Source organism: Labeo rohita, chromosome 15, assembly GCF_022985175.1.
Source record: "Labeo rohita strain BAU-BD-2019 chromosome 15, IGBB_LRoh.1.0, whole genome shotgun sequence".
Classification (NCBI taxonomy): domain Eukaryota; kingdom Metazoa; phylum Chordata; class Actinopteri; order Cypriniformes; family Cyprinidae; genus Labeo; species Labeo rohita.
In genome coordinates this window covers 30069657-30092730 of record NC_066883.1, presented here as the reverse complement: position 1 = coordinate 30092730, position 23074 = coordinate 30069657, and the positions used below count along the sequence as shown (strand labels likewise).

At 35.9% G+C, this 23074-nt stretch overlaps 3 protein-coding genes across 4 annotated transcripts in view; 2 read left to right on the top strand and 1 right to left on the bottom strand.

The window, feature by feature from the left end:
• Positions 1-925: 925 nt before the first annotated feature.
• On the top strand, positions 926-16164 carry LOC127176863 (rho guanine nucleotide exchange factor 28). The gene is made up of 31 exons (XM_051128687.1): positions 926-1067; positions 1231-1360; positions 1509-1793; positions 2136-2304; positions 3104-3305; positions 3486-3549; positions 3688-3713; positions 4365-4425; positions 5347-5450; positions 5529-5640; positions 5733-5778; positions 5887-6028; positions 7537-7651; positions 7745-7800; positions 7890-7938; positions 8028-8091; positions 8177-8268; positions 9428-9553; positions 9700-9950; positions 10057-10182; positions 10263-10380; positions 10493-10747; positions 11167-11243; positions 12005-12186; positions 12463-12530; positions 13144-13311; positions 13384-13476; positions 13665-13774; positions 14820-14867; positions 14951-15055; positions 15835-16164. Exons 1-31 carry the CDS (start codon positions 1035-1037, stop codon positions 16162-16164), a joined length of 3807 nt encoding a protein of 1268 aa, XP_050984644.1. The 5' UTR covers positions 926-1034.
• A 512-nt stretch (positions 16165-16676) lies between these two features.
• Positions 16677-23046, bottom strand: ccdc105 (coiled-coil domain containing 105). The gene is made up of 8 exons (XM_051128684.1): positions 22717-23046; positions 21101-21376; positions 20851-20955; positions 19141-19297; positions 18868-19034; positions 18642-18737; positions 18350-18463; positions 16677-16862 (listed from the first exon to the last, which is right to left on the bottom strand). The coding sequence occupies exons 1-8, from the start codon at positions 23005-23007 to the stop codon at positions 16677-16679; spliced, it is 1392 nt and encodes a 463-aa protein (XP_050984641.1). The 5' UTR covers positions 23008-23046.
• dhx16 (DEAH (Asp-Glu-Ala-His) box polypeptide 16) overlaps positions 18362-23074 on the top strand; it is a 41882-nt gene continuing 37169 nt past the window's right edge. The window contains exon 1 of one of the 2 annotated variants that reach the window (XM_051128677.1): positions 18362-18494. The gene's annotated coding sequence lies outside the window, so the exon portion shown is untranslated. Of the gene's footprint in view, positions 18495-22873; positions 23009-23074 lie in introns of those variants that run through there. The other variant, XM_051128678.1, reaches the window with a different exon arrangement.

Sequence of the window (23074 nt, the reverse complement as noted above, 5' to 3'; positions counted from 1 at the left end):
TGTTTATGTTTGCGTGTTGCTCGGCAACCACTTTGCTGCATCCACAACCATTTCTGAGGAACTACATTGTTTGGCGGAAGAATAATGTTTTTATTAATTATAAAAACACTTTATTTACTTTGTTTTATTTTGTGAAACCTTACTACGTATATGGAATGACTGTTTTATAAAAGCAATAAGCCCTGTGAAGCCGTGGTTTACAGTGAATTTATAACAGCTAAGGGGGTTTTCCGCTTTACGTTGTGGCTAACAACAGCCCCTAGCTGTTAATAAATTCACTGTAAACCACGGGTTCACAGGGCCTATTGCTTTATTTCACCAAGCTGATTACTCACTAAAAACTCTCAGATTATGTTTTTAGGCCATTTTATGTATTTTGACGTAACAAAGTGGTTATATCTAAGTGTGAGATGTTTACTTACTTTGTAAAGTTAGTCTTCCCATTAACACTATTATATCGTTCACTCAGACAGATTCGCGAACACGCACAATCACAAGATGCTGGTGTTGCTGTTGGACAATGTTTCTTTAGAAATAGACTGATTTATACACTTTTTAATGTTAGGTTTTGTAATGTTGGCGTTGGTTTATTTTTGTACTACAGTTTTTTTTCTTATCCAATATTTTGAGGAGAAAACGCCCCTGATAGATAGGTAGATAGATAGATAGACAGACAGACAGATGCAGCAAATGCCTGCCTCTCTGTATGTTTAATCATGACACAATCATATGAGACAGTAATAATGAAACATGCTCATCAAATTTCTACTGATCCCTCACTCCTATCTGCCTGTCATTCATCTTTCTTGTTCCTGTTTCGTGATTCATTAATCATCTCCTCCCCATCCTCGTTCCTCCTCACTCACTCCTCCCTACTCCATATTCTCAGTCTCTTTTAGTTTTCAGCTCTCATTTGAATGAGCGAGTTCAGTCCTCTCTGGTCTTTTATCTGACCTCCTCATTTCACATGACTAATTTTTTGCTCAATTTATACATTTCAACTTGTTTCTTGAAGGTTTGTGCCATTTTAAACCATGAAGCTAAGCAGAAGAGAGGTTCCTATTTATGTAAGTAACATAGTCTTTGTGTCTTTTTACGTCTTTGCATGTGTTTTTAAGATGAAAATATTGCTAAATGTGCTTTTAGACAAAGAATAGCTATGCAGGTCTACAATGAAAAACATGAAAGTATACTATTTATGTCTATTTATATGGTGCGTGTGTGTTTTAGGGCCAAGCAAAGGTTTTTGCACTGATCCCGTCGGTTCAGGAGGAAGAGGTTTTTGTGGTTCTAGAGGGCTCAACTTTACTACACATTCTGGAAACTAGAGTTCACTCCATGCTCTACTTCATTGTTCCAGGTGAAAAAACACAATGAAGAAATAATATAATATAATGCAAAATAATATAATCCATTCTCCAAACTGCTTGTCCTTTGCTCCCACACTGTTCATAGTGATTATATATGTGTATTTAGTGCTTTCTTTCTGTTTCCATTATTGCGTTTAGGTCATAATCAGCCAGAGATGGTGCGTGTCCGTGCGTATATATTTACAGATGATGCTGTGATGTGTGTGGGTGTGTCTTATCTGACATATGTGGAGGATGATGCGCAGGAGCTGGCTGAATACCTGGTTACCCACAGTGACTGTCTCAGCACCACTGAGCACAGACATCTGATTGGTCAATATGGTTTGAATGACAGCTCTACACGGGCAGATATGGATGAAAGGGTCACACTTGCTCTAGCCAACCTACACACACCTCACAACCTTCTCGGACAGTCATCACAAGGTGTGTTTGTCATTTATTGTATGCATGTGTGTGCATTTGTGTGTGTGCATGATGGCAAAGGCAAATGCAGCACCTGCTTCCTTGTATTGTATGGATGTGTGTCTGCGTAATCAGATTTCACTGTTCCTGCTTCACATCCAGATGACACAAATGTCCGGAGATGAGCAGTGGAATTATAAATGTCGACTAATTGAATTAGAGGTCTCTGTCGAGATTGTACATGAGGGTGTCCAAAGTATACAGTCACTAGATGAGTTTCACAGATAGACAATGTGGAATAAATATGTCATTTAAATGCATTTATGCAATTAATTAATAATGCAGTTTTTTATGTGCATATAGAATCTCTCCTTCATGTGTGTGTGCGTCTGGGCTTTGTGAGCGTCGCCGAGTTTCTTCTCTGTCAACCTGGCGCCCTGATGTCTATCCGCTCAGCCAATCAGGATGGGGATACGCCCCTTCAGCTGGCCCAACAGACCAATCAGCACGCTCTGATACAACTCTTTAAGCAGTAAAGTATCCTTATTTCTGTACAACTAACATTGGATACTGCTTACTACTTACTTAGTTTTTTATGCTTCAGTTAACAAATATAAAGGATATGTTTTTATTTTGAAACTGTGCAGCTTATTTTAAACATAAAACGTCAAAACGACCCCTTATACAAAGGGTGGAACACAATAAAAGTTCATAATTTCTTAAACTCTGTGCTATTTTTAATATATGTGACCCTGGACCATAAAACCAGTCGAAAGTTGCACGGGTACATTTGTAGCAATAGCCAACAATACATTTATTGTATGAGTCAAAATTATCGATTTTTCTTTTATGGAAAAAATCATTAGGATATTAAGTAAAGATCATGTTCCATTAAGATATTTTGTAAATTTCCTACCGTAAATATATCGAAACTTAATTTTTGATTAGTAATATGCATTGCATTTGGACAACTTTAAAAACAATTTTCTTAATATTTTGATTTTTTTTTTGCAACCTCAGATTCCAGATTTTCAAATAGTTGTATCTCAGCCAAATATTGTCCTATTCTAACAAACCATACATCATTGAGCTTATTAATTCAGTTTTCAGATGTATAAATGATACATATGTATAAATAAAACCAATCATAATGGTCTAGAATTATTTTAATAAACCCTTGTGACAAAGCCAAATGACAACTATGTGTGACAAAAAGACAAAAATGTAAGTCGTTATTAACTCATTTTAACAAAAAGGTTTGTTTTTTCTCACACAAAACTATTGAATGGATTCTTTAGCGGTACAATTTTCTTTCACAATTTCTCTTTTAGCCCTCCCAATCCATTAGCCTCGCCCCTTGCAGGTGTGTCACAAGTGTGGGCGGGTAAATCCCACCTCCTCAGGTTTAGCCACGACTCTGAGATGTTGTCACTGTCTGTGTGTGTATCCGAGCCTTGTCCTACTACACAAACCTTACAGTCATCCATAATACTGCTGCGAGAGTGTGTGAAGGACTCTGCTCTGCTTAACAAGGTCAGATATAAGAGGTTAAAGCTCACACAGATATTACTTATTAATTTTAAATTAAAATAAAACTGACTGAATAAAAAAATTCTTTGGATTAGAATCAGTTGAGTACTGAATTTGCTTTGAAGATGAAGCAAGATAATGAAAAAGGTTTTTTTGGTCTGTATGTGTTTTATAAAATCCCAGATCAAAGGTCTGAGAGTGGACACAGAGAGAAGAGCTGAAAGCGACACTCTGTTTTCATACTCAGGTTAATGTTTCCTTTGATTATGAAAATTACATTCACAAGGCTGAGTGAAAATTATCTAGTTCAAGTACCTGATGAATGTAACCTATTGTAGTGATGTCATCTTTTTTTCTCTCCCATTTTCATCCAACCCTTATTAAGGATCACCATACTCTCTGCTTCACAATGTAAGTGGCTGTGACTGACTGGAATATTTTACCTAACGAAACTACTAATACTCTATATAGTTTAGGTATGCTAAACCGCTTGGACGATTCAGGATGAGCAAACTCATTTTTAATTATCTTAATAATTCAGATCGAATCATGAATCTTTCTTTCTTCGGTTGTAGAACTGAAAAGCTAAATGGTTAGACAAATAATGAAAAATGTTCTTGACATTTCCCACAAACATGAATAAGAAGTGCTCCAAAAATATACAGTAAGTGTGTTTAAAAATTAGGACCATTATAATACTTAAACCATGGTACTTAAGTTCAATGAATCGTGACTCGACAGAACTTCGACAGAATTCCGACCATTCTGAAAACAGTTCATGAAAAAGAACTGAGTTCATGTGATTCAACTAATTAATTCAAGAATCGAGTCACGAATCGTATCATATGGGATACGCAACTTTACTGCTGTGATATTGTTAGGAAAATGTACCATTGTAGAAAGCGTCAACGCCATCCTGCTGCTTACTCAAAATATCTTTGCTAACATTTCGTTAGTGGGAAGTGTCCTTGGATATAGCTTTACTATTTGTAGTGAAATTTAAACATTACTGTTATTTCATTCTTGCTTCATTTCTCATTTTTAGTCCTGTTTTTTTGTTAGGTGTGGAACAATAATACCAGTCAGGATGAAGATGAGGAACTTTTATCATCTGACGACTCTGGTAAGTGTTTATCTTTTACAAACTATGCCATGATGTTTACATCAGTTAGTCAGGTATATTTAATGGCTTCTGTAATAATAGCCTACTATTAATGTGCCTTTCAAAAGTACATAAATTGTTTTTGTCCACTGACAAAAGTCTAAAGAAGGTCAGTGAAAAGGTCAGTGACTTCCAGTTCATTAGCCAACGTGCAGTAATCGGTAAAACTGGTTATACCACAAACCAGTGTGTTCATAATTAAGGTAATAAATCAATATTATAAATTGGTAAGGCGCACTAATTTGCAATATCAAGCAGCACAATGTTTTGTACAGCTAAAAATAGCTGGACACGACTGAGACCGGAAGGCAGACCTACAAAATTTACAAATGTCTGTTTCCACCAGTGTTGCCAAGTCCTGCAGAATTGGGCTGCTTTAACAGTGTTGTTTTTCATGTCCTCAGGTTGAAGTGATCCCAAAAACGTAATATTTATCCCCTGGAATGCAAATTTTACTGGGGCAACCCCCCCTGTGTTTTACCCTGCCAAATGTGATTTTTAATGGGCGACCCTCCTCAAAACACAATTGGGTCAGTTTTGAGTAGCAATTGCGTGGGTTTTTTGTGAAAACCTGGCAACCCTGGTGTCCGCTCTAGGGCAGCTTTTGAAGCATTAATAAGAGTCCCAATAAAGAACTTTTTTAATCAATTTGAAAGTTTTTCCTTTTATTATTTTTAGAAGGGAAAATGAAATGGCCTAATTATGAAGAATGTCCTTGACATTTCCCACAGTTGGTCGACCAATAGATATACAGAAAGAGTATTTAAAAAAGACTCTCCCTCTCTATTAACTGTTGAAATTTCGATTATTTAATGATTGTCTGATATCTAATGGTGCATGCTTTTGTATCTTGACTGTTTAAAGTCCATACTTGTGTTTTAGTAGATGGACTTACAACCCATACTGATTCAACAACCAGTTCACTCACTGGCTCCAGTGTTACAATAACAAACAGCATCAACACCCTGCAGGCTGGTGAGGATCAGGTGAGGTGAATTTATTTGTAAAGGCTTTTTGTCAATGTGCAAGATGTGCAATATGTAACAAAATTTTTTTTTCATTAGTCCATTTATCCTCAGGAATCATTTGACTCTTTTGAGTTTGAATCAGACTCTACGGCGTCTGAACAAGACTCTCCAGTCAAAGACAAATTACCCATCAGTAGTGTACAGGATGGTGTGTATCTGCATTAGTGTGTTCAAGACAGATTGAGACATGCATTAAATAATGTGAACTAGTTTGCAAGGATGTTCGTTTTTTGTTTCTAGAGCCGTTCCCCTTCAGCAATGAAGAAACATCCACAGAGATCAAAGGGTATTTGATGTCTCACACCCATGCATTCAGACTTTTGTGCATAACGTTCTTTCTTAAATCCTTATTTTAGATACTTAATTGTTTCACTATTAATTTCCAAATTCCTAGTATGTGGTCTAACAAGTCAGAGGAAGAGAAAAAGAAAGAGAAAATCATCCCTACATCTAAAAGTGATACAGACAAATATAAAGTGAGTCGAACTCTAAGCTTTCTCAGGAGCCGGATGGTCAACACCAAAATAAAGAACAAGGTGAGAAAATGATGGTAAAAGAGACTTCCTGTCATGTGCAGCAGCCTTAAGTTAAATGGAAGTCTGAAAATAAAACTTTTGATGTGTTTTTTAATATATTTTACATGCATAAATGACCACAACATATCAGTAAAATTTAGAGAATAAATTACATGTATAATTTGCCATTATTCTTTATTTTTAAATTAATTAATTATATATACGAAACAAAAATATAGGATTAGGTGTATATAAAATGTGTAGGAAATTATTTTTATTGTTTATGAAGTATATATATACTAAATCTTGCGATTTGAAGGTTTAACAAAAAATATTTGACATTTTTTTAATATACACTACCTTTCAAAAGTTTTTGAACAGTAATATTTTTAATGTTTTTTAAAAGAAGTCTCTTCTGCTCACCAAGCCTGCATTTATTTGATTCAAATACAGCAAAAGCAGTAATATTGTGAAATATTTTTACTATTTAAAATAACTGTTTTCTATTTGAGTATATTTTTTTAAAATGTAATTTATTGCTGTGATCGAAGCTAAATTTTCAGCATCATTACTCCAGTCTTCAGTGTCACATGATCCTTCAGAAATCATTCTAATATGCTGATAATTATTATTATCTTTTTTAATTATTATTATCTATTTTAAAAAATCAGGATTCTCTGATGAATAGAAAGATCCAGAGATTAGCATTTATCTAAAATAAAAATCTTTTGTAGCACTATACACTCTACAGTTCAAAAGTTTGGAGTATTAATTTCTGTAATTTCTCAGTAAAATGTCTAAAAAACAAAGAAATTAGAAATTAAGAAATTAATACTTTTATTTAGCAAGGATGTTTCAAATTTAACAAAAGTGATGATAAAGACTTTATAAAATGTATTATATTGCAAAAGATTTCTATTTCAGATAAATGCTGTTCTTCTGAACTTTTTAGCCATCAAAGAAACCTGAGAAAATTCTTCTCAGATGTTTTCAACATAATACTATTATTAATACAATTTTTTAACTGCAAATAAGAATATTAGAATGATTTCTGAAGAATGTGACTGAAGTAATGATAATAAAAAAAATCAGCTTTGAAATTACAGGAATAAATTTTAAAATATATTCAAATAGAAAGCAGTTATTTTAAATACTAAAATATTTAAAAATTGTACTGTTTTTACTGTACTTTGGATCAAATAAATGCAGGCTTGGTGAGCAAAACATACTTCTTTAAAAAACATCAAATATCTTACTGTTCAAAAACTTTTGACTGGTAGTATGCATACCGTCTAGTTAAAATGCTAAATTTACAATGCTTTAAATTTACAGTGTTTCAAAGCAATCTTGTTAAAAAAAAATTGAATTTACATTAGCAAATCTCAGTGAAAAACAATATTCAGTAATTCTCAAAATTCTTTTTTAAACTTCAAGTCAGCTACTGTCATCTAGACATGACATGATTGGTGGTGATTAGACACATTATGTGAATATCCTTGTAATATGCTGTAATATGTGCTGGTTCACAGGTAAATGCAGAGGTTTCCTCAGCCTTCCACCAGCTCTGCCCACCACAGCAGCCTGTTAAAGCAGCTTGTGAGGTCTGTGAGGGAGCTAACAGTGATGAACCGCAGCAGTGTGCATGTAAGTGTGTGTTTCTTGTACAGATATATATTTTACATTTATGCAAAAATATTTGTTGTACCAAAAGGCTTTATGATGTCACTTCCTGTCCAGACTGCTTCATGATCATTCATAAGACCTGCTGTGATTCTGCCCCTCTGTGTCTAAAGGTGATTGTTTGTGTGTTAAACATATGACACGCCACTTACAAGTGTGCTTGAAACTATGATATGTGATTGCATTTATTTCCATAACCCAGAATCCTCACCAGGCACTTCTGAAAAGCGCTGACTCTTCAATATTACTATGTGAGAGAGACAACCATGTTACTCTGACATTAAATTATAACCAACCATGTCATGTAGAGCTCATGTGATCATATGTATTTGATTAACAGACTCGTCTAGTCAAAGTTCTCCATCTCTGTCTCTGGTCAATGACAGCAGCATCATGACACACAGGTTTGTTTATGTCTTCCATAAATTTAATTTGTCTTTATGCCGCTGATGTGTACATTTTGAGATGCTCTGTGTGTTTCTGTATTAGAAAGCGGAGTAACAGCGAGGGGTGTGGCCATAATTTCACTCTACGGAAAAGCAAGTCTTTTATTGGTCATTCTTCTGGAAGCCCCAACTCCAGTGAGTTCACCCAGTCATTTCAAACCTGTATGACTTTGTTCTACCGAAATCAAAAGGTGCAGAATTTCCTGCCAATTTTTTTCCATGCAATAAAATTCAGTCGGAGATGCCAAGTTCTGTCATGAAACTAGATCGGGGTTGTTAAAGCAAACTGATGATATTCAGTTAAATTAACTGGCACAAGCTGATTGGTTCATGTTGCATATGAAGCCAATGAGCTTACTGCTTTACATTTAAATGGCTTGTTAGCATTCAGAGCATTTTGCAGCACTCTCTTAGGGTTCCTCTAAAACCCTCCACCTCCCCAGCTCCACCTGTATGGATCTGCTACAGGTTATTATATATGCTACTTGTGCAGCAGCAGTATGTCTTAAATATTCACAGCACCGTATCGCTGTATGTACATGTACTTGGAGCAATTCAGCAGCATATCAGATATATTCTTCCAAGACTAAATACATTAACATTGTCATATGCATTACCATGCAAATATCTTCTGAGAGTTGTCATAACAGAACTGGGGCTATTGAGTATGATAGAGATACTATTATAGATTTCACTAATTTTTTTTCAATTAGTTTTTATATATTTCCTTTTAATTTTAAAGTTTTAATAATTGTGCTGTTTTGATATTTATATCAGTTTTTTTTAAAAATATGTATATATTTATTCATTTTTGTATCAATATTAACTTTGAAATATATAAATCTGAAATAAAACTAGCTGAACTCAAATACATTTATAATGAATCCATATTAAAATGTATAAATATTATATATGTATAAATAATACATTAACTTTGTTTTGTATTATTATTATTTTATTTCTGTTAAGATTTCTTTCAATTAAGGGACATATTTCAATGGTTTTAGTTTACTATTATAACCCTACTGTTGAGCTCTAAAATAAAATAAAAAGCGCCATGAGTGTACCCAAAAAAATATATGTCAAATAACATAATTTTTGGCTGAATTGTACAGTTGAGGTCAAAAGTTTACATACACGTTGCAGAATCTACAAAATGTTAATTATTTTACCAAAATAAGAGGAATAATAAAATAATTCACATTTTGCAGATTCTGCAAGGAGTATGTAAACTTTACACCTCAACTGTGATTTTTCCAAACACTAACTCTATGTAATTTTTTCCTCTCTGCAGATTCTACTGATTCGTCAGCTCACGTATCATTTGACTACTCGGCTGAATCTTGGACTTCTGTTGTGAACCCTGAATTCAGTAAGACACTGGACAAAAAGGTGGTCAAGAGACAGGAGATCATCTATGGTTAGTAATTATGGCTGCAAACCCTGTTTTAAGTTGTTAAATATGTTTAATATATTTTTTGATCATATGTACTACACTGTTCTTTAAAAAAACTTGGATGCTTTGGTTAAGCCTAATTTGATTAGTTAGTGATGTGTTTGTCACAGAGCTGATGCAGACAGAATTTCACCACATCCAGACTCTCTCTGTTATGGCTGATGTTTTGAGACCGGGATTGTTGGAGGAAGTGCAGCTGGAGCAGGACATGGTCTCTAAGATTTTCCCCAAGCTGGATGAGCTCTTAGCTTTGCACAGAAGCTTTCTTGTAGACATGGAGGCCAGACAGCGGGCATCTATTCAGCCAGGAATGCGCAAGAACTACATCATAAGACAAATTGGTGATATTTTATGTCAACAGGCAAGTGAGAACCCAAACATTTGAAGATTTAAAAATTGATTAATTTACATTGTGACTGAATAAGTTTAACTGTTACCTTAGGTTGATTCAGCAATTGTGTATGTAGTTTGCAGGCCGAAATGCTTCTCAGATGATAGAGCTGTATGGTGATTTCTGCAGTCGGCATCCAGAAGCGTTAAAAATTTATAAGCAACTACTACAGAGCAACAGAAAACTACAAATATTTCTCAGAGTAAGTTGATTAAACGCATACAAACGCATACGGAACCTTTTGTTTTTTATGCCAATGAATCGTATTTGTTGTATCTGCAGCAGCAAAGTACCAACTCTGTCATAAAGCGACGTGAAATCCCAGAATTCCTGTTACTTGTTACTCAGAGAATCACAAAGTACCCTGTACTAATAGAGAGACTCCTTCAACACACTGATGGTAAATCCATTTTTGCAGTTGTTAAATTAAGTGAGTAATCAGTGAAATATAAATACATCAATTTATATATTATCTGAATGATCACTCTTGTGCCGTGCTGTCACTCCTGTAGATGGCAGTGCTGAGCGCTATGATATTGCAGTGGCGTTGGAGGGTCTTCGAGGGGTGATAGAGAAGGTGGAGCGACATGTGGGAGATTACGAGCGTGCAAAGAAACTACAAGATATTATAAATCGCCTAGACAACAAGAGCTGCACCCGCCTGAAGAACGGAGAGATCTTCGGCAAGCAGGACCTGCAGAAAACACACCGAACTCTCACACACTCTTCAGCGCTGACCTGTAGGACCACCTCTGGCAGACTGAGAGGTCCTACTGCCATGTGTGTTTCTATTATTTTTATTAAAGGGATGATTCAACCAAAAATTGAAAATTCTGTCATTAATTACCCTCTTGTCGTTTCAAACCTGTAAGGCCTTCGTTCATCTTCGGAACACAAATAAAGATATTTTTGATGAAATCCGAGAGCTTTCTGACCCTGTATGGACAGCAATGTACTTACCACATTCAAGTCCCAGAAGGGTAATAAGGATGTCGTTAAAAAGCTCAGAAAGCTCTCTGATTCATCAAAAATATCTTAATTTGTGTTTTGAAGCTGAACTAAGGTCTTACGGGTTTGGAACGACATGAGGATGAGTAATTAATGACAGAATTTACATGTTTGGGTGAACTGTCCCTTTAATGTATTATTTAATTCCATTTCCAGTGTCTCTTTCTCTCTTTTACAGATGTTCTTGCCCTGCTCCTCACAGATGTTTTGGCTTTCCTTCAGGAGAAAGAGCAGAAGTTTGTCTTTGCTGCACTGGTATAGAAATATATACATTATATTGCGTTTTTTTCTGTCCTTTTTTCTGTGTGTGTGCACTTAAATGAGAAGTTCACTTCCAGAACCAAAATTTAGAGAATACTCACTCACTTGTCTTTTAAGATGTTCATGTATTTCTTTCTTCAGTCATAAAGAAATTATGTTTTTTGAGGAAAACATTTCAGGATTTCTCTCCATATAGTGGACTTCTATGGTGTCCACGAGTTTGAACCTCCAAAATGCAGTTTAAATGCAGCTTCAAAGGGCTCTAAATGACCCCAGCCAAAGAAGAAGGGTCTTATCTAGCGTAACAATTGGTTATTTTCTAAAAAAAAATGACAATTTATGTACTTTTTAACCTAAAATGTTCTTCTTGTCTAGCTCTGCGTGAACTCTGTGTATTCCAGGTCAATACAGTTAGGGTAGATCGAAAAACTCCAATCGTACTTTCTCCTCCAACTTCAAAATCGCCCTACGTCACTAAATAAGACCCTTCTTCCTTGGCTGGGATCATTTAGAGCCCTTGAAGCTGCATTAAAACTGCATTTTGGAAGTTCAAACATGCCAGCACCATAGAAATCCACTATATAGAGAGAAATCCTGAAATGTTTTCCTCAAAAAACATAATTTCTTTACGACTTAATAAAGAAAGACATGAACATCTTGGATGACTAGGGGTGAGTACATTTTTGTTCTGGAAGTGAACTTCTCCTTTAAGAAATCAAAGTTTATGTTCAGTTTTAAATATGTTGTGTTATCAGGAGCAGAAGCCATCTGTGATGCCCTTGCGAAGGCTCATTGTGAGGGAAATAGCCAATCAGGACAGAGGATTATTTCTGATCAGTGGTGATTGCTCTGGGGGGCCGGAGATGTATGAGATACACACACAGACTCGTGAGGAGCGCAACACGTGGATGACGCTGCTGAGACAGGCTGCTGATAGGTGCTGTAGACTTATAAAGAGTTTTTATTTGTTTTAAATTATGTTAATTAAAAATTTTGTAAGAATCTTTTCTTGAGCAGCAAATCAGCATATTAGAAAAATTCAGCTTTGCTATCACAGAAATAAATTACATTTTTAAACACAATTACAATAAAAAATTATAGTCTTATTTTACAATATTACTGTTTTTACTGTATTTTTGCTCAAATAAATGCAGTATAAGAGACTCCTTTTAAAAACATTAATAAATCTTACCCACCCTAAACTTTTAAACAGTCTTCCTGATGATCAGACCAAGAAGAATGAGGGGGAAATCAAAGTCAAGAAGATACAGAAATTACAAGGTACACATCCATCCATCCACCTGTGCGTGACTTTATTATTCCTTATTAGGGGTTCAAGCGTGTAGCGCTGAAACCCTATAGTAATTGTTAGAATGGTCACGGATCAGTGATCTCCACGTAAAACTGATGGTGCAGACCAAACCGTAAGTCGTAGAGACTTGAAACTTGGAGGCATGGTACTACTCAAACTGCCTATGTCACCAAGGCTCACCCCAGTCAGCCCAATGGGGGTGCTACAGCGATCAAAAGTACGAAGTTGCTCATAACTCCTAAACTGTCAGTTTGCGAACTAGTCCTAGGTTTTTCACTCAATCTGGAAAACAAAAAAAACTCTGCAGTACAATTATCTGGACTCTCTAGGCCAATAGTTATTTTTATCCAGAAAATGTTGAAATTTACCGTTTGGGAAGGGGGTTGTTTAGAAAAAGGGGCCTGTCCAAATTAACCAATAATCAAAAAAAATTTAATCATTGATTTAGGTGGGTACAGCCTTGCTAAATAATATGAAATGTCTTTTTCCTTTTATGCCTAAAGTGCTTGAACCCTGGTAATCACTGCATGCAGATATATTGTTGGATTCCTTCTGTATGTCTGTGTGTGTGTGTGTGTGTAGAGGCACTGTTCTCCCTGGACCTGCAGGTGTGCTCTGTTATTGAGGAGAAGTTAAAGATCTGTAGAGGGACTGGTAGATGGAGTCTGGCTACCTGCCGCCTTCTCGTTCAGCCCCACCCTGAAAACACCCCTCAAGGAGTCACATTACTGTCTGACGCACAGGAAGAGGGTAATGAGTCTGTCTTTCTCTCTGTAGACACACAGGCTCTAGTGAACTTCACCATAGTCTTTTTTTCCCCAGTGGTGAACCTGGCTGTCACTTTGTTGACTTGGCTTTTCCCTTGCATATGGTCACCAAGTAACCATGAAAACTTAAGCCAGGAAAGAGCAAACCGTGAGTAATCACATTAGTGTTATATAACAGAAAATGATTTCATTATTTTTAAAAGGAACCACATTACAGGAGTATTTTTTACAGTAAATAAATCTGTAAGCATTTACTTACCCATGTTTTTTTTTAAACGTTAATGATGTTCTTTGAGTCATTTAAAGGAGTTATTTATTATATTATTTTTTTGTCAGATAATGAACAAAATTTGCAAAGTCGGAGCAGGAGGAGTGCTCTAGTAGGAACAGGGGTGGGGCCTCTCACGGTAGCCCCAGTAAGCCCTGCCCACCAGACTTATTTCAAGGTAAACACATTTGCAAGCAGTTTACTACATATTTGAACTTATTTTTAAAACATAAGCAGATAATGATAAAGTCTGTGTTTACTTCCAGAATAAAAAATTTCGGATAATTTACTCACCCCATGTAATCCAAGTTCACGTCTTTCTTTCTAAAGTTGAAAAGAAATTAAGGTTTTTGAGGAAAACATTCCAGGATTTTTCCTGGTGGCTAATGGTTTGAAGGTGCAAACTGCAGTTTCAAAGGACTCTACATGATCCCAGCTGAGGAATAAGAGTCTTATCCAGCAAAATGAGTCATTTTCTTAAAAAACTTTAGATGTATGTATGTAATTTTTAGCCGTAAATGCTCATATTGCACTAGCTCTGCAAAACATATGCACGTCGTAATGCATTACGTAATCATGTTGGAAAGGTCACGTGTGGTGTGTACTTCAGTTCAAAAAGGTAGAAAAAACTTCAAAATCGTCTGACATTGCAGTTTTACTCTTTTTTTGTAAAGGGAGTTTCTTTGCATGTTTGCTTTGTAAACACTGGGTCAGTACTTTCGCCTACGTCACGTGTGACCATTACATAATGCGCGAGGTTGGGCTGGTGTGAGACAAGTTAGTGGTAAAAAAGTAAATATATTTTTGTTTTAAGAAAATGACCAAAGGTTTCGCTAGACAAGACCCTTATTTCTCAGCTGGGATTGTGCAGAGCCCTTTGAAGCTGCACTGAAACTGCAGTTTGGACTTTCAAACCATTGGCCACCATTGACGTCCACTATATGGAGAAAAATCCTGTATTGTTTTCCTCAACAACCTTAATTTCTTTTCAACTGAAGAAAGAAAGACATCCTGGATGACATAGGGGTGAGTAAATTATAATTACATTTTTATTCTGGAAGTGAACTTCTCCTTTAATGGTTTGTGAAACCACAAATTGCCCCATTCAATTCAATGGAACAATTTATGTAATAATAGATTTATCAACAATTTTTATATAGAAATTTTGTCTGGTCAGTGTATATGATTAATGATGATAATATGCATTTTCTCTACCAATCCAGGTATCAGAGGGTGTTCACAACTTAATCCACATACTCTACAGTCTGCAGGTATGAGTCATTGATTACCTTATAATAAATCTAAATGTTTATATGTTTGTATAATGTATACATATCGTACTCTTATTTTAAAGGCTGCTGTAATAATCCAAGACAGCTGCTTTGAAGTTCAAAATCAACTCCTACTTGAGGGAGAAGCTCCACCTACAACTCTTACAAGTGATTATGATGTCAAAAGGGTGGGTGTGTTTATCTAAAACGTGTCTAGAATCTAGAATGTAATAGAGTTACATGTAGGTATTATAAGTTTAGAATGAAATTTCTGAAGTATGTTCCAGACTCTTAAAGGAATAATTCACCGAAGTTGAGAATTTTTCTAAAAATGTACTCACCCCTAGGCTCAACCAAAAATGTAGATCTTTCTTGTAGATGTTTCTTCATTGGAACAGATTTGGAAAAATTTAGCATTACATCACTTGCTCACCAATGGATCTTTTGCAGTGAATGGGTGCCGTCAAAATGACAGTCAAAACAGCTGATGAGAACATAATAATCCACAAGTTATCCACACGACAGTCCATCAGTTTACGTCTTGTGAAATGAAAGGCTGTGTTTAAGCAACAAATCCATCATTAAGGTGTTTTAACTTTCAACCATTGCTTATGGCCAAAATACAAATCCATAATTATCATCCCTCTAGTGAAAATGTTGTTCACCTCTTGTCCTCTCATATCAAAATCTTCACATTTTTTAAAACTATTTTGGACTGTTTTCACTTGTGGATTGCTGTTATGGTTTTATCAGCTGTTTAAAATCTCATTCTGACGGCACCCATTCACTGTAGAGGATCTATCAGTGAGCAAGTGATGTAATGCTACATTTCACCAAAATGGTTCCAATGAAGAAACAAGCTCATCTACATCTTGGATGGTTTGAGGCTAAGCAAATGATCATTTTGGGTGAACTATTCCTCTAATGTGTATTTACATTTATTGCACTTCCTGTGTCACTTTCTCAGCAGCAGAGTGTGGAGTGTGGTGTGGTCGGCGGGAATGAGACCGTGCAGCAGAAAGAACTGGAGCAGAGAGAAAAAGAGCATGCTGAACTGTCAGACAAACTGGCAAAAGAGAAAGAGCAGTTTGAGGAGGAGCTGCGGCTGTTTGAGGAAAAGATGAGGAAGATGAGAGAGGAGGAAAAAAGAGTGAAGGATGAGAGAGAAAAGTTAAAGGAAGAGGGGAAGAAAGTGCTGAAAGAGAGGAAGAGTCTGGAGACACAGATAAGACTCATTCAGCAAAATTCAAATAATCGGCAAGGCATCATGCCTTCTATCGTATCACAGGAAAAATGATATGCAAGTCTGTATTAATGTTTTTATGTGTTTAAGGTAAAGAGACATTGCTGTGGTTTACTGGCAGAGTTGGAGACAAGATCAGACATATATTTAGTTTTTCAGAGCCTGTTTTTACGAGGTGTCTCTAATGATTGGTAATTGGTAAAACTAAAAGTCAAGATCAAGACATTGCTGGTAAAGTCTATCAGAATTGTACCACACTATAAATCTTTATTTAAGGCTTTGGTGGAAATACAGCAAATCCTCAGTCAAAACTCTTAAAATCAAATTATTACTGTATTATTATTGTGGCTCTAGTATTTGAATAATACTGGAGTGTCATTCTGTTTGTTGACAGTCTTAAAGATATTCACACATCTGTCACACATTGAGCTTGTGTATTTGCTGAATATTATTCAAATGACTAACAATCACCAAACCCTTATTTTGCAAACACCACATGGTAACTTTTAGAAAATGCTTTTGGAAAGTGAAGCACCATCTTTGTTTAAATTGCTGTCAGTAGAGTTTTAACTGGTTGCAGGCCGGACAGACTGGGGACGTACGAGTCGACGCCGCAGCCTGACTACAGCAGAGTCTACACTGGCAGCGGCACGTTTTCCATACTTGTCATCCTCCAGCTGCCGATGAGCGACCTGCAGCTCTGCAATCTCCTTCCCTGAGGTTTCCAGATGTTTCCGGAGCATAGTACTGCCCTGAGAGTACGAGGGAAATGTATGTGTTAACAGTTCACAATAAAGTTAGTGTTTAATTTAGACTATTAGCCTACACTACTATTCTAAAGTTTGGGATCAGCAAGTTTTTTTTTTTTTAAGAAATGCATATTTTTCCTCAACAAGGATGCATTAAATGTTTGTTTTTTACATTCTAATCATCAAATAATGCTGAAAAATGGTTTTCAGAAAAATATTAAGCAGCACAACTGTTTTCAACATTGATAACAAATGTTTGTTGAGCAGCAAATCAGCATTTTTTAGAATGGTTTCTGCATAATGGCTGCTAAAAATTCAACTTTGCATCACAGAAATAAATTGTTTTTTTTTAAATATACTAAAATATTTAATAAAACTTATTTGACAATTTGACAAAATTATTTGACCAAAAAAAAAATAGAAAAGCGTTATTTTAAACTGTTTTTACTCTATTTTAAATGCAGCCTTGTTGAACATTAGAGGCAAATTTTAAAAAACAATCTTACTAACCCCAATTTTTGATCAGTAGTGAAGATTTTGTATCCTTACATTTTAAAAATATGATGTACTCTTTGTGTTTTACATGATTGTTTGAATTAAATTATAAACAATTATACTGTCATAGTGTTTTTTAATGTATTTTTCTAACTGTTATTGCATATGCAAAACACACTGCTGTTCAAAAGTTTGGAATCAGTGAGATTTTTTATGTTTTCTAAAGAAGTCTTTTCTGCTCATCAAGACTGTATATATTTGATTAAAAATACAGAAAAAACAGTAATATTGTGAAATATTATTGCAATTTAAAATAGTGGTTTACTGTTTAAATATACTTTAAATTAGAATTTATTCCTGTAATGCAACGCTGAATTTTCAGCATCATTACTTCAGTATTCAGTGTCACAGAATTTATTCTAATATGCTGATTTATCATCAGTGTTGGAAAGTTGTGCTGCTTAATATTTTGTGATACTTTTTTCAGGATTCCTTGATGAATTAAACATCAAAAAGAACAGCATTTATTTAACATAGAAATCTTTTATAACAGTATACACTACCATTCAAGGTTTGGGGTCAGTAAATTCTTTGTTTGAATGAAATTAGTAATTTAGCATGATTCAGGATGTGTTCAGTTGACAAAAAGTGATAGTATTTTGAATAAATGCAGTTCTTTTTAACTTTTTATTCATTAAAGATGAAAAATTCAGCTTTGCATCACAGAAATGAATTATATTTTAAAGTATATTAAAATAAAAGAACTGTTATGTCAAATTGCAATAATATTACATTTTTTGATCAAATAAATGCAACTTTGATGAGCGTAAGAGACTTCTTTAAAAAACATTAAATGCCTTACTGATCCCAAACTTTTGAATGGCAGTGTTAATTGTGAATCAGGTTAGAAAACAAATATTAGGAAGTATTGCCCTTTATGACTACAAGTTTATAAAGGAAAGTTGTGAATGTTAGATTACATCCAATGCTCTGACCTGTGTTAGGAGGTCGGATTCTGGCAGCCCAAAACTTGAATGCCGCCCATACAGCTGAGTCATAGGCCTGCTTAATCTCTCACGACAAAAAAGATCAGCACTGCAGACTGGGCCCTGCAAGGAAGGAATTCATCTGCATCAATCAGTGAGTGAAGAAGTAATGAAAAGGACGATAACATTATGCAGAATGTTGGACTTTTAGTGGCATTAAGATTAAATTTAGTGGTAGTGGCTAATTTACAGTACTACTTTGGTAGTAAATTAGCACCACAGTCTACAAATAACACCATACCATAGCTCTGCCAAGACTGTAGCCAGCACACTGCATCTGTCTCTGTTTGCGGTAAATGGCCTGTTTTGTGGCAGCTGAGCTCAGTGTCAGATGTTGCTAATGAGGAAGAAGAAAAAGTACACTTAAATACAGTAAATTACTCCAAAAAATTAATTCATTAGTCACATTTAACTGAAATGCAAAGCAGAAGAAGAATTCCATTCCACTCTCCACTTTAATCACAAACCTCTAGGTTGATAGTTTCAGTGATTTTCCTCAGCAGGGCCTCGCTGGCTGAGCGGTGCATGTCTGTTTGCTTTCTGATGACATCACTCATGACTTGTGAAATGTTCTCTCTGAGCTGCTGAGATTCACGTAGTACTGTTGATGAAGAATCCAAAGCCTGTTTACACTCTTTAACGACAGACAGAGTGAGATTAGATACCAACAGATGTTCGCTTGGTTGACAAAGAGACAAAGGAAGGGTGAGAGACTTTAATATAAAAGTGGCCTGGGGTACCTGGAGTGAATGGTCCAGCGGGGTCAGGTTTCAGCGAGAGGGGACAAGGGTATGTTTTCACACCCGCTGAGAGTGAGCCGTGCTGGGGAAGCAGCTCTGTTACCCTGGATCTCTCAAATGCACAATCCAACAACTGCTTACTGCTCCCAGCCAAAACCTCAATTAAAAAAGGAATACAGCATTCTCTTTTTTCACTATTTAAGATAAGACTATTATATTAGATGGTATCTTATAAATGAAAAATGTGTTTATAGGCATTAGACATACAGTGCCTTGCGAAAGTATTCATACCCCTTTATTTTTTTCACGTTTTGTGTTGCAGCCTTATATAACTGCTAACTGCTTTAAATCATTTTTTTTCCACATCAATCTACACTCCATAGACCATAATAACAAAGCAAAAAACACATTTGTGACAACTTTGCAAATTTATTCAAATTAAAAAAACTGAAATAAGTACATTTCATAAGTATTCATTTAACACTACTTTGTTGAAGCACCTTTGCAGCCTTGAGTCTTTATAGGTATGATGCGACAAGCTTTGCACATTTGCATTTGGCAATTATCTGTCATTCTTCTCCTCACTTCTTCACCTCCTCAGGCTGTGTCAGCTTGAATGGGGGCTGGCAGACATTTTCAGGTTTCTTCAGAAATATTTGATTGGGTTCAAGCCCAGGCTGTGAGCCTCTATTGCTGTGTGCTTTGGGTCATTGTCCTGCTGGAAGGTGAACCTTCTGCTCAGACTGAGGTTCTAAATGCTTTGGACTATGGCCTTCATCTCTATACTTTAAAGTGTGGAGCTTTCCTTCTACTTCGATGAGTCCCTCAGTCCCCGCTGCTGAAAAAAAAAGCCCCACAGCATTAGGCTGCTACCACAACACTTTATTATGGGATGCCACTGTGCAAGTGTTGAGCAGTGCCTGGAGGAGAGGATTGAGTCTTGCCACACCGTCATGAGAACTGGATTAATGGAGTGTTGCAGTGATGTTTGTCCTTCTGTAAGTTTCTCCCATCTGCATATATGATCATGGAGCTCAACTAGAGTGACCATAAGCCTCTTGGTCACCTTGGTCTAACCAAGGCCCCTCTTCATCAATTGCTCAGTTTGGCTAGGAGGCCAGCTCTAGAAAGAGTCCTAGTTGCTCCAAACTACTTCCATTATGGATAATGGAAGCTACATGCTTTTGCGAACCTTCAATGCAGCAGATTTTTTTCTGAACTCTTCCCCAGATCTGTGCCTTGATGCAATCCTGTCTCTGAGCTCTACAGGCGGTTCTTTTGACCTCAGGGTTTGGCTTTTGCTCTGATATGCATTTTCAGCTGTTAGACCTTTTATTGAGAGGTGTGTGCCTTCCAAATCATACTCATTCAAATGAATTTGCCACAGGTTAACTCCACTCTAAGTGTAGTAACATCTACAAGTGATATGAACGCTACTGAGCACAATTTCAAGTGTCCCAGAAAAGGGTGTGAATACTTGCAATGGAATCATTTCAGTTTTTTATTTCCAATAAATTTGCTAAGTTAAACAAATCAGTTTTTTGCTTTGCCATTATGGTGTGTTGAGAGTAGATTGGTGTGGAAAAAAGTTTTAAAACAGTTTAACATAAGGCTGCAACATAACAAAACATGAAAACAATGAAGGGGTATGAATACTTTCGCAAAGCTCTGTATGTACATATTAAACCTCAAACAAGGCCTATTTTCCACCTGTTGTTGAGTTAAAGTCTTTCTCAACATGTTCTCCAGTTCTTGTTTTAGCACATTCAGGCCTCTTCGTTCATCGAGTAGAAGATCATCGGCTCCGTCCTGTATCTTAAAAAAAAACATAGTGGAAGCTATGATTTAAAACAAGCATGTTTATTATATTTTGTAAGTCCACAATCTCTTTATTTCACTTTTTTATTGGGTAATTTTAAATTCCTGATACCCTGTTATTATATATACTGTAGCTACTCACTGTCTCTGTGGTGGCCGGTCGAAATGTCCTGCCATCTGCACTTTGCTGATTCACCAGTAATGCTTTCCTCAGACTGCGAAGCAATTTTTCCAGCCGTTCCCTCTGATGCTCCACCCTGGTGCCCTCCTGTGTGACCCTGCCTGCTTGTCTGCGCAAGTGACCCTCCACCTCTCTCACACCCCGCATATATTCACCCGCCATACCGGTGCTGGCCACTGCACTCTGATCACGCAGGGCCGGTGGAGGGAACGGCCCGCTAATGATTGCAGAAGTGAGCTATGAAAGAAAAACAATGCTTTATCATAATGTTGGAATATGGAATATACTTTATTGAACATTGACTGTAAAACAACTTGAGGCCTAATTCTAGTCTTATCATATACTAATATTCATAATTGTTTTTTATTTAGTTATATTATGCTCACTAAGACTGCATATACACTACCAATCAAAAGTTTTTGAACAGTAAGATTTTTAATTTTTATTTTTTTTTTTTTTTGTAGAAGTCTCTTCTGCTTACCAAGCCTGAATTTATTTGATCCAAAGTACAGCAAAAACAGTAAAATTTTTTGAAATATTTTTACAATTTAAAATAAGTTTTCTATTTGAATATATTTTAAAATGTAATTTATTTCTGTGATTTCAAAGCTGATTTTTTTAGCAGCTTATAAAAATGTTTGACTGGTAATGTATTTGATCAAAAATACAGTAAAAACATTAATAATCTAAAATATTATTACAATTTAAAACAGCCGTTTTCTAGTTTAATATATTTTATAATGTAAGCCTATTGGTTAACCGAAATTACTTTCTCATTGGTCAACAGCAAATAAAATATTAAGTGTAGAGGCTAATGGTAGATATATTTTAATTTCATGTACATTACATCATACAAATTATATTCTAATGCTTTGGCTTTCTCTCAGAAAATGTGTGCCTTCCTCCATTAAATTTTGCATTTGCTTGCAAAACTTGCATTTCTTAGGGGAATGTAAAGGTTTTGCGAACAAAGGCAAACGTTGTGGAAAGAACGCAATAGCATTGAAATATTTTATTTTTACAACTATGGCCAGTATCCACCATATTCTTCAATGTGGAAGTAAGCCTATGGGTGAGACTTCTGGTTTGTTAGCCGCTATAGGGAAATAATAATAACGTGCAGTAAACGGTAAAACTGTTTGCACTACAAAAAAAAAAATAAATAATAATAATATGGTAAGACACACCAATTTACCTTATCAAGCAGCAAAACAAGCTGTTTTGTACAGATAAAAATAGCTGGACGTGGACAAGACCAAAAGCCAGACCCATAAAATTACCAAATGTCCTTGCCCGCTCTTATAGGGGCTCTGTATTTTTGAAAACAGAAAATTTGCATTTTCTGAACGCCTCAAAATTGTATTCACAAATAATTTTATTAAATGTAAAATGTAAAAGATTCATAACAAAAAAACGATCTGCAGTTAGTGGTGCGCACTACGTCATGAAGATGCAGCAACTGCATTGACCAATCAGAAACCAGGACCGGAATTCTGCGTTTTCTAATGACCAATAAGCACTTTGCTGCTTGATTTGTTAATAAATCAGCCACCGTGGTAATTTCTAAGGTACTTTACCATACTTCCAGTTGATTTCGGTCGGAATTCGTCTTTCTTTTCCGAGTCACTCTCATTGTGCTCCTTTTCGACGCTGCCGTTCACACTGTACGCTGTTAACTGAGGCAGTCTGTAGTTAAAAGTCCCAACGCTGTGGCTGCGGTAGCGTGTCGATGACTGCAGTTGATCTACGTGAGTTTGACGCAGAAGATCTTCGGCGCGAAGAATCGAGCGGACAGTCGCATCCCTCCAACCTTTAGGTCCCACAACCACAGTCGGGGGTGCGGACTGGACCGACCGCTTCATGATCATGGTACTTAATTACTTTACTTTGGCATCAGTGGAACTATCCAAATAACTCCAAAGTGTTTGGGTTTAA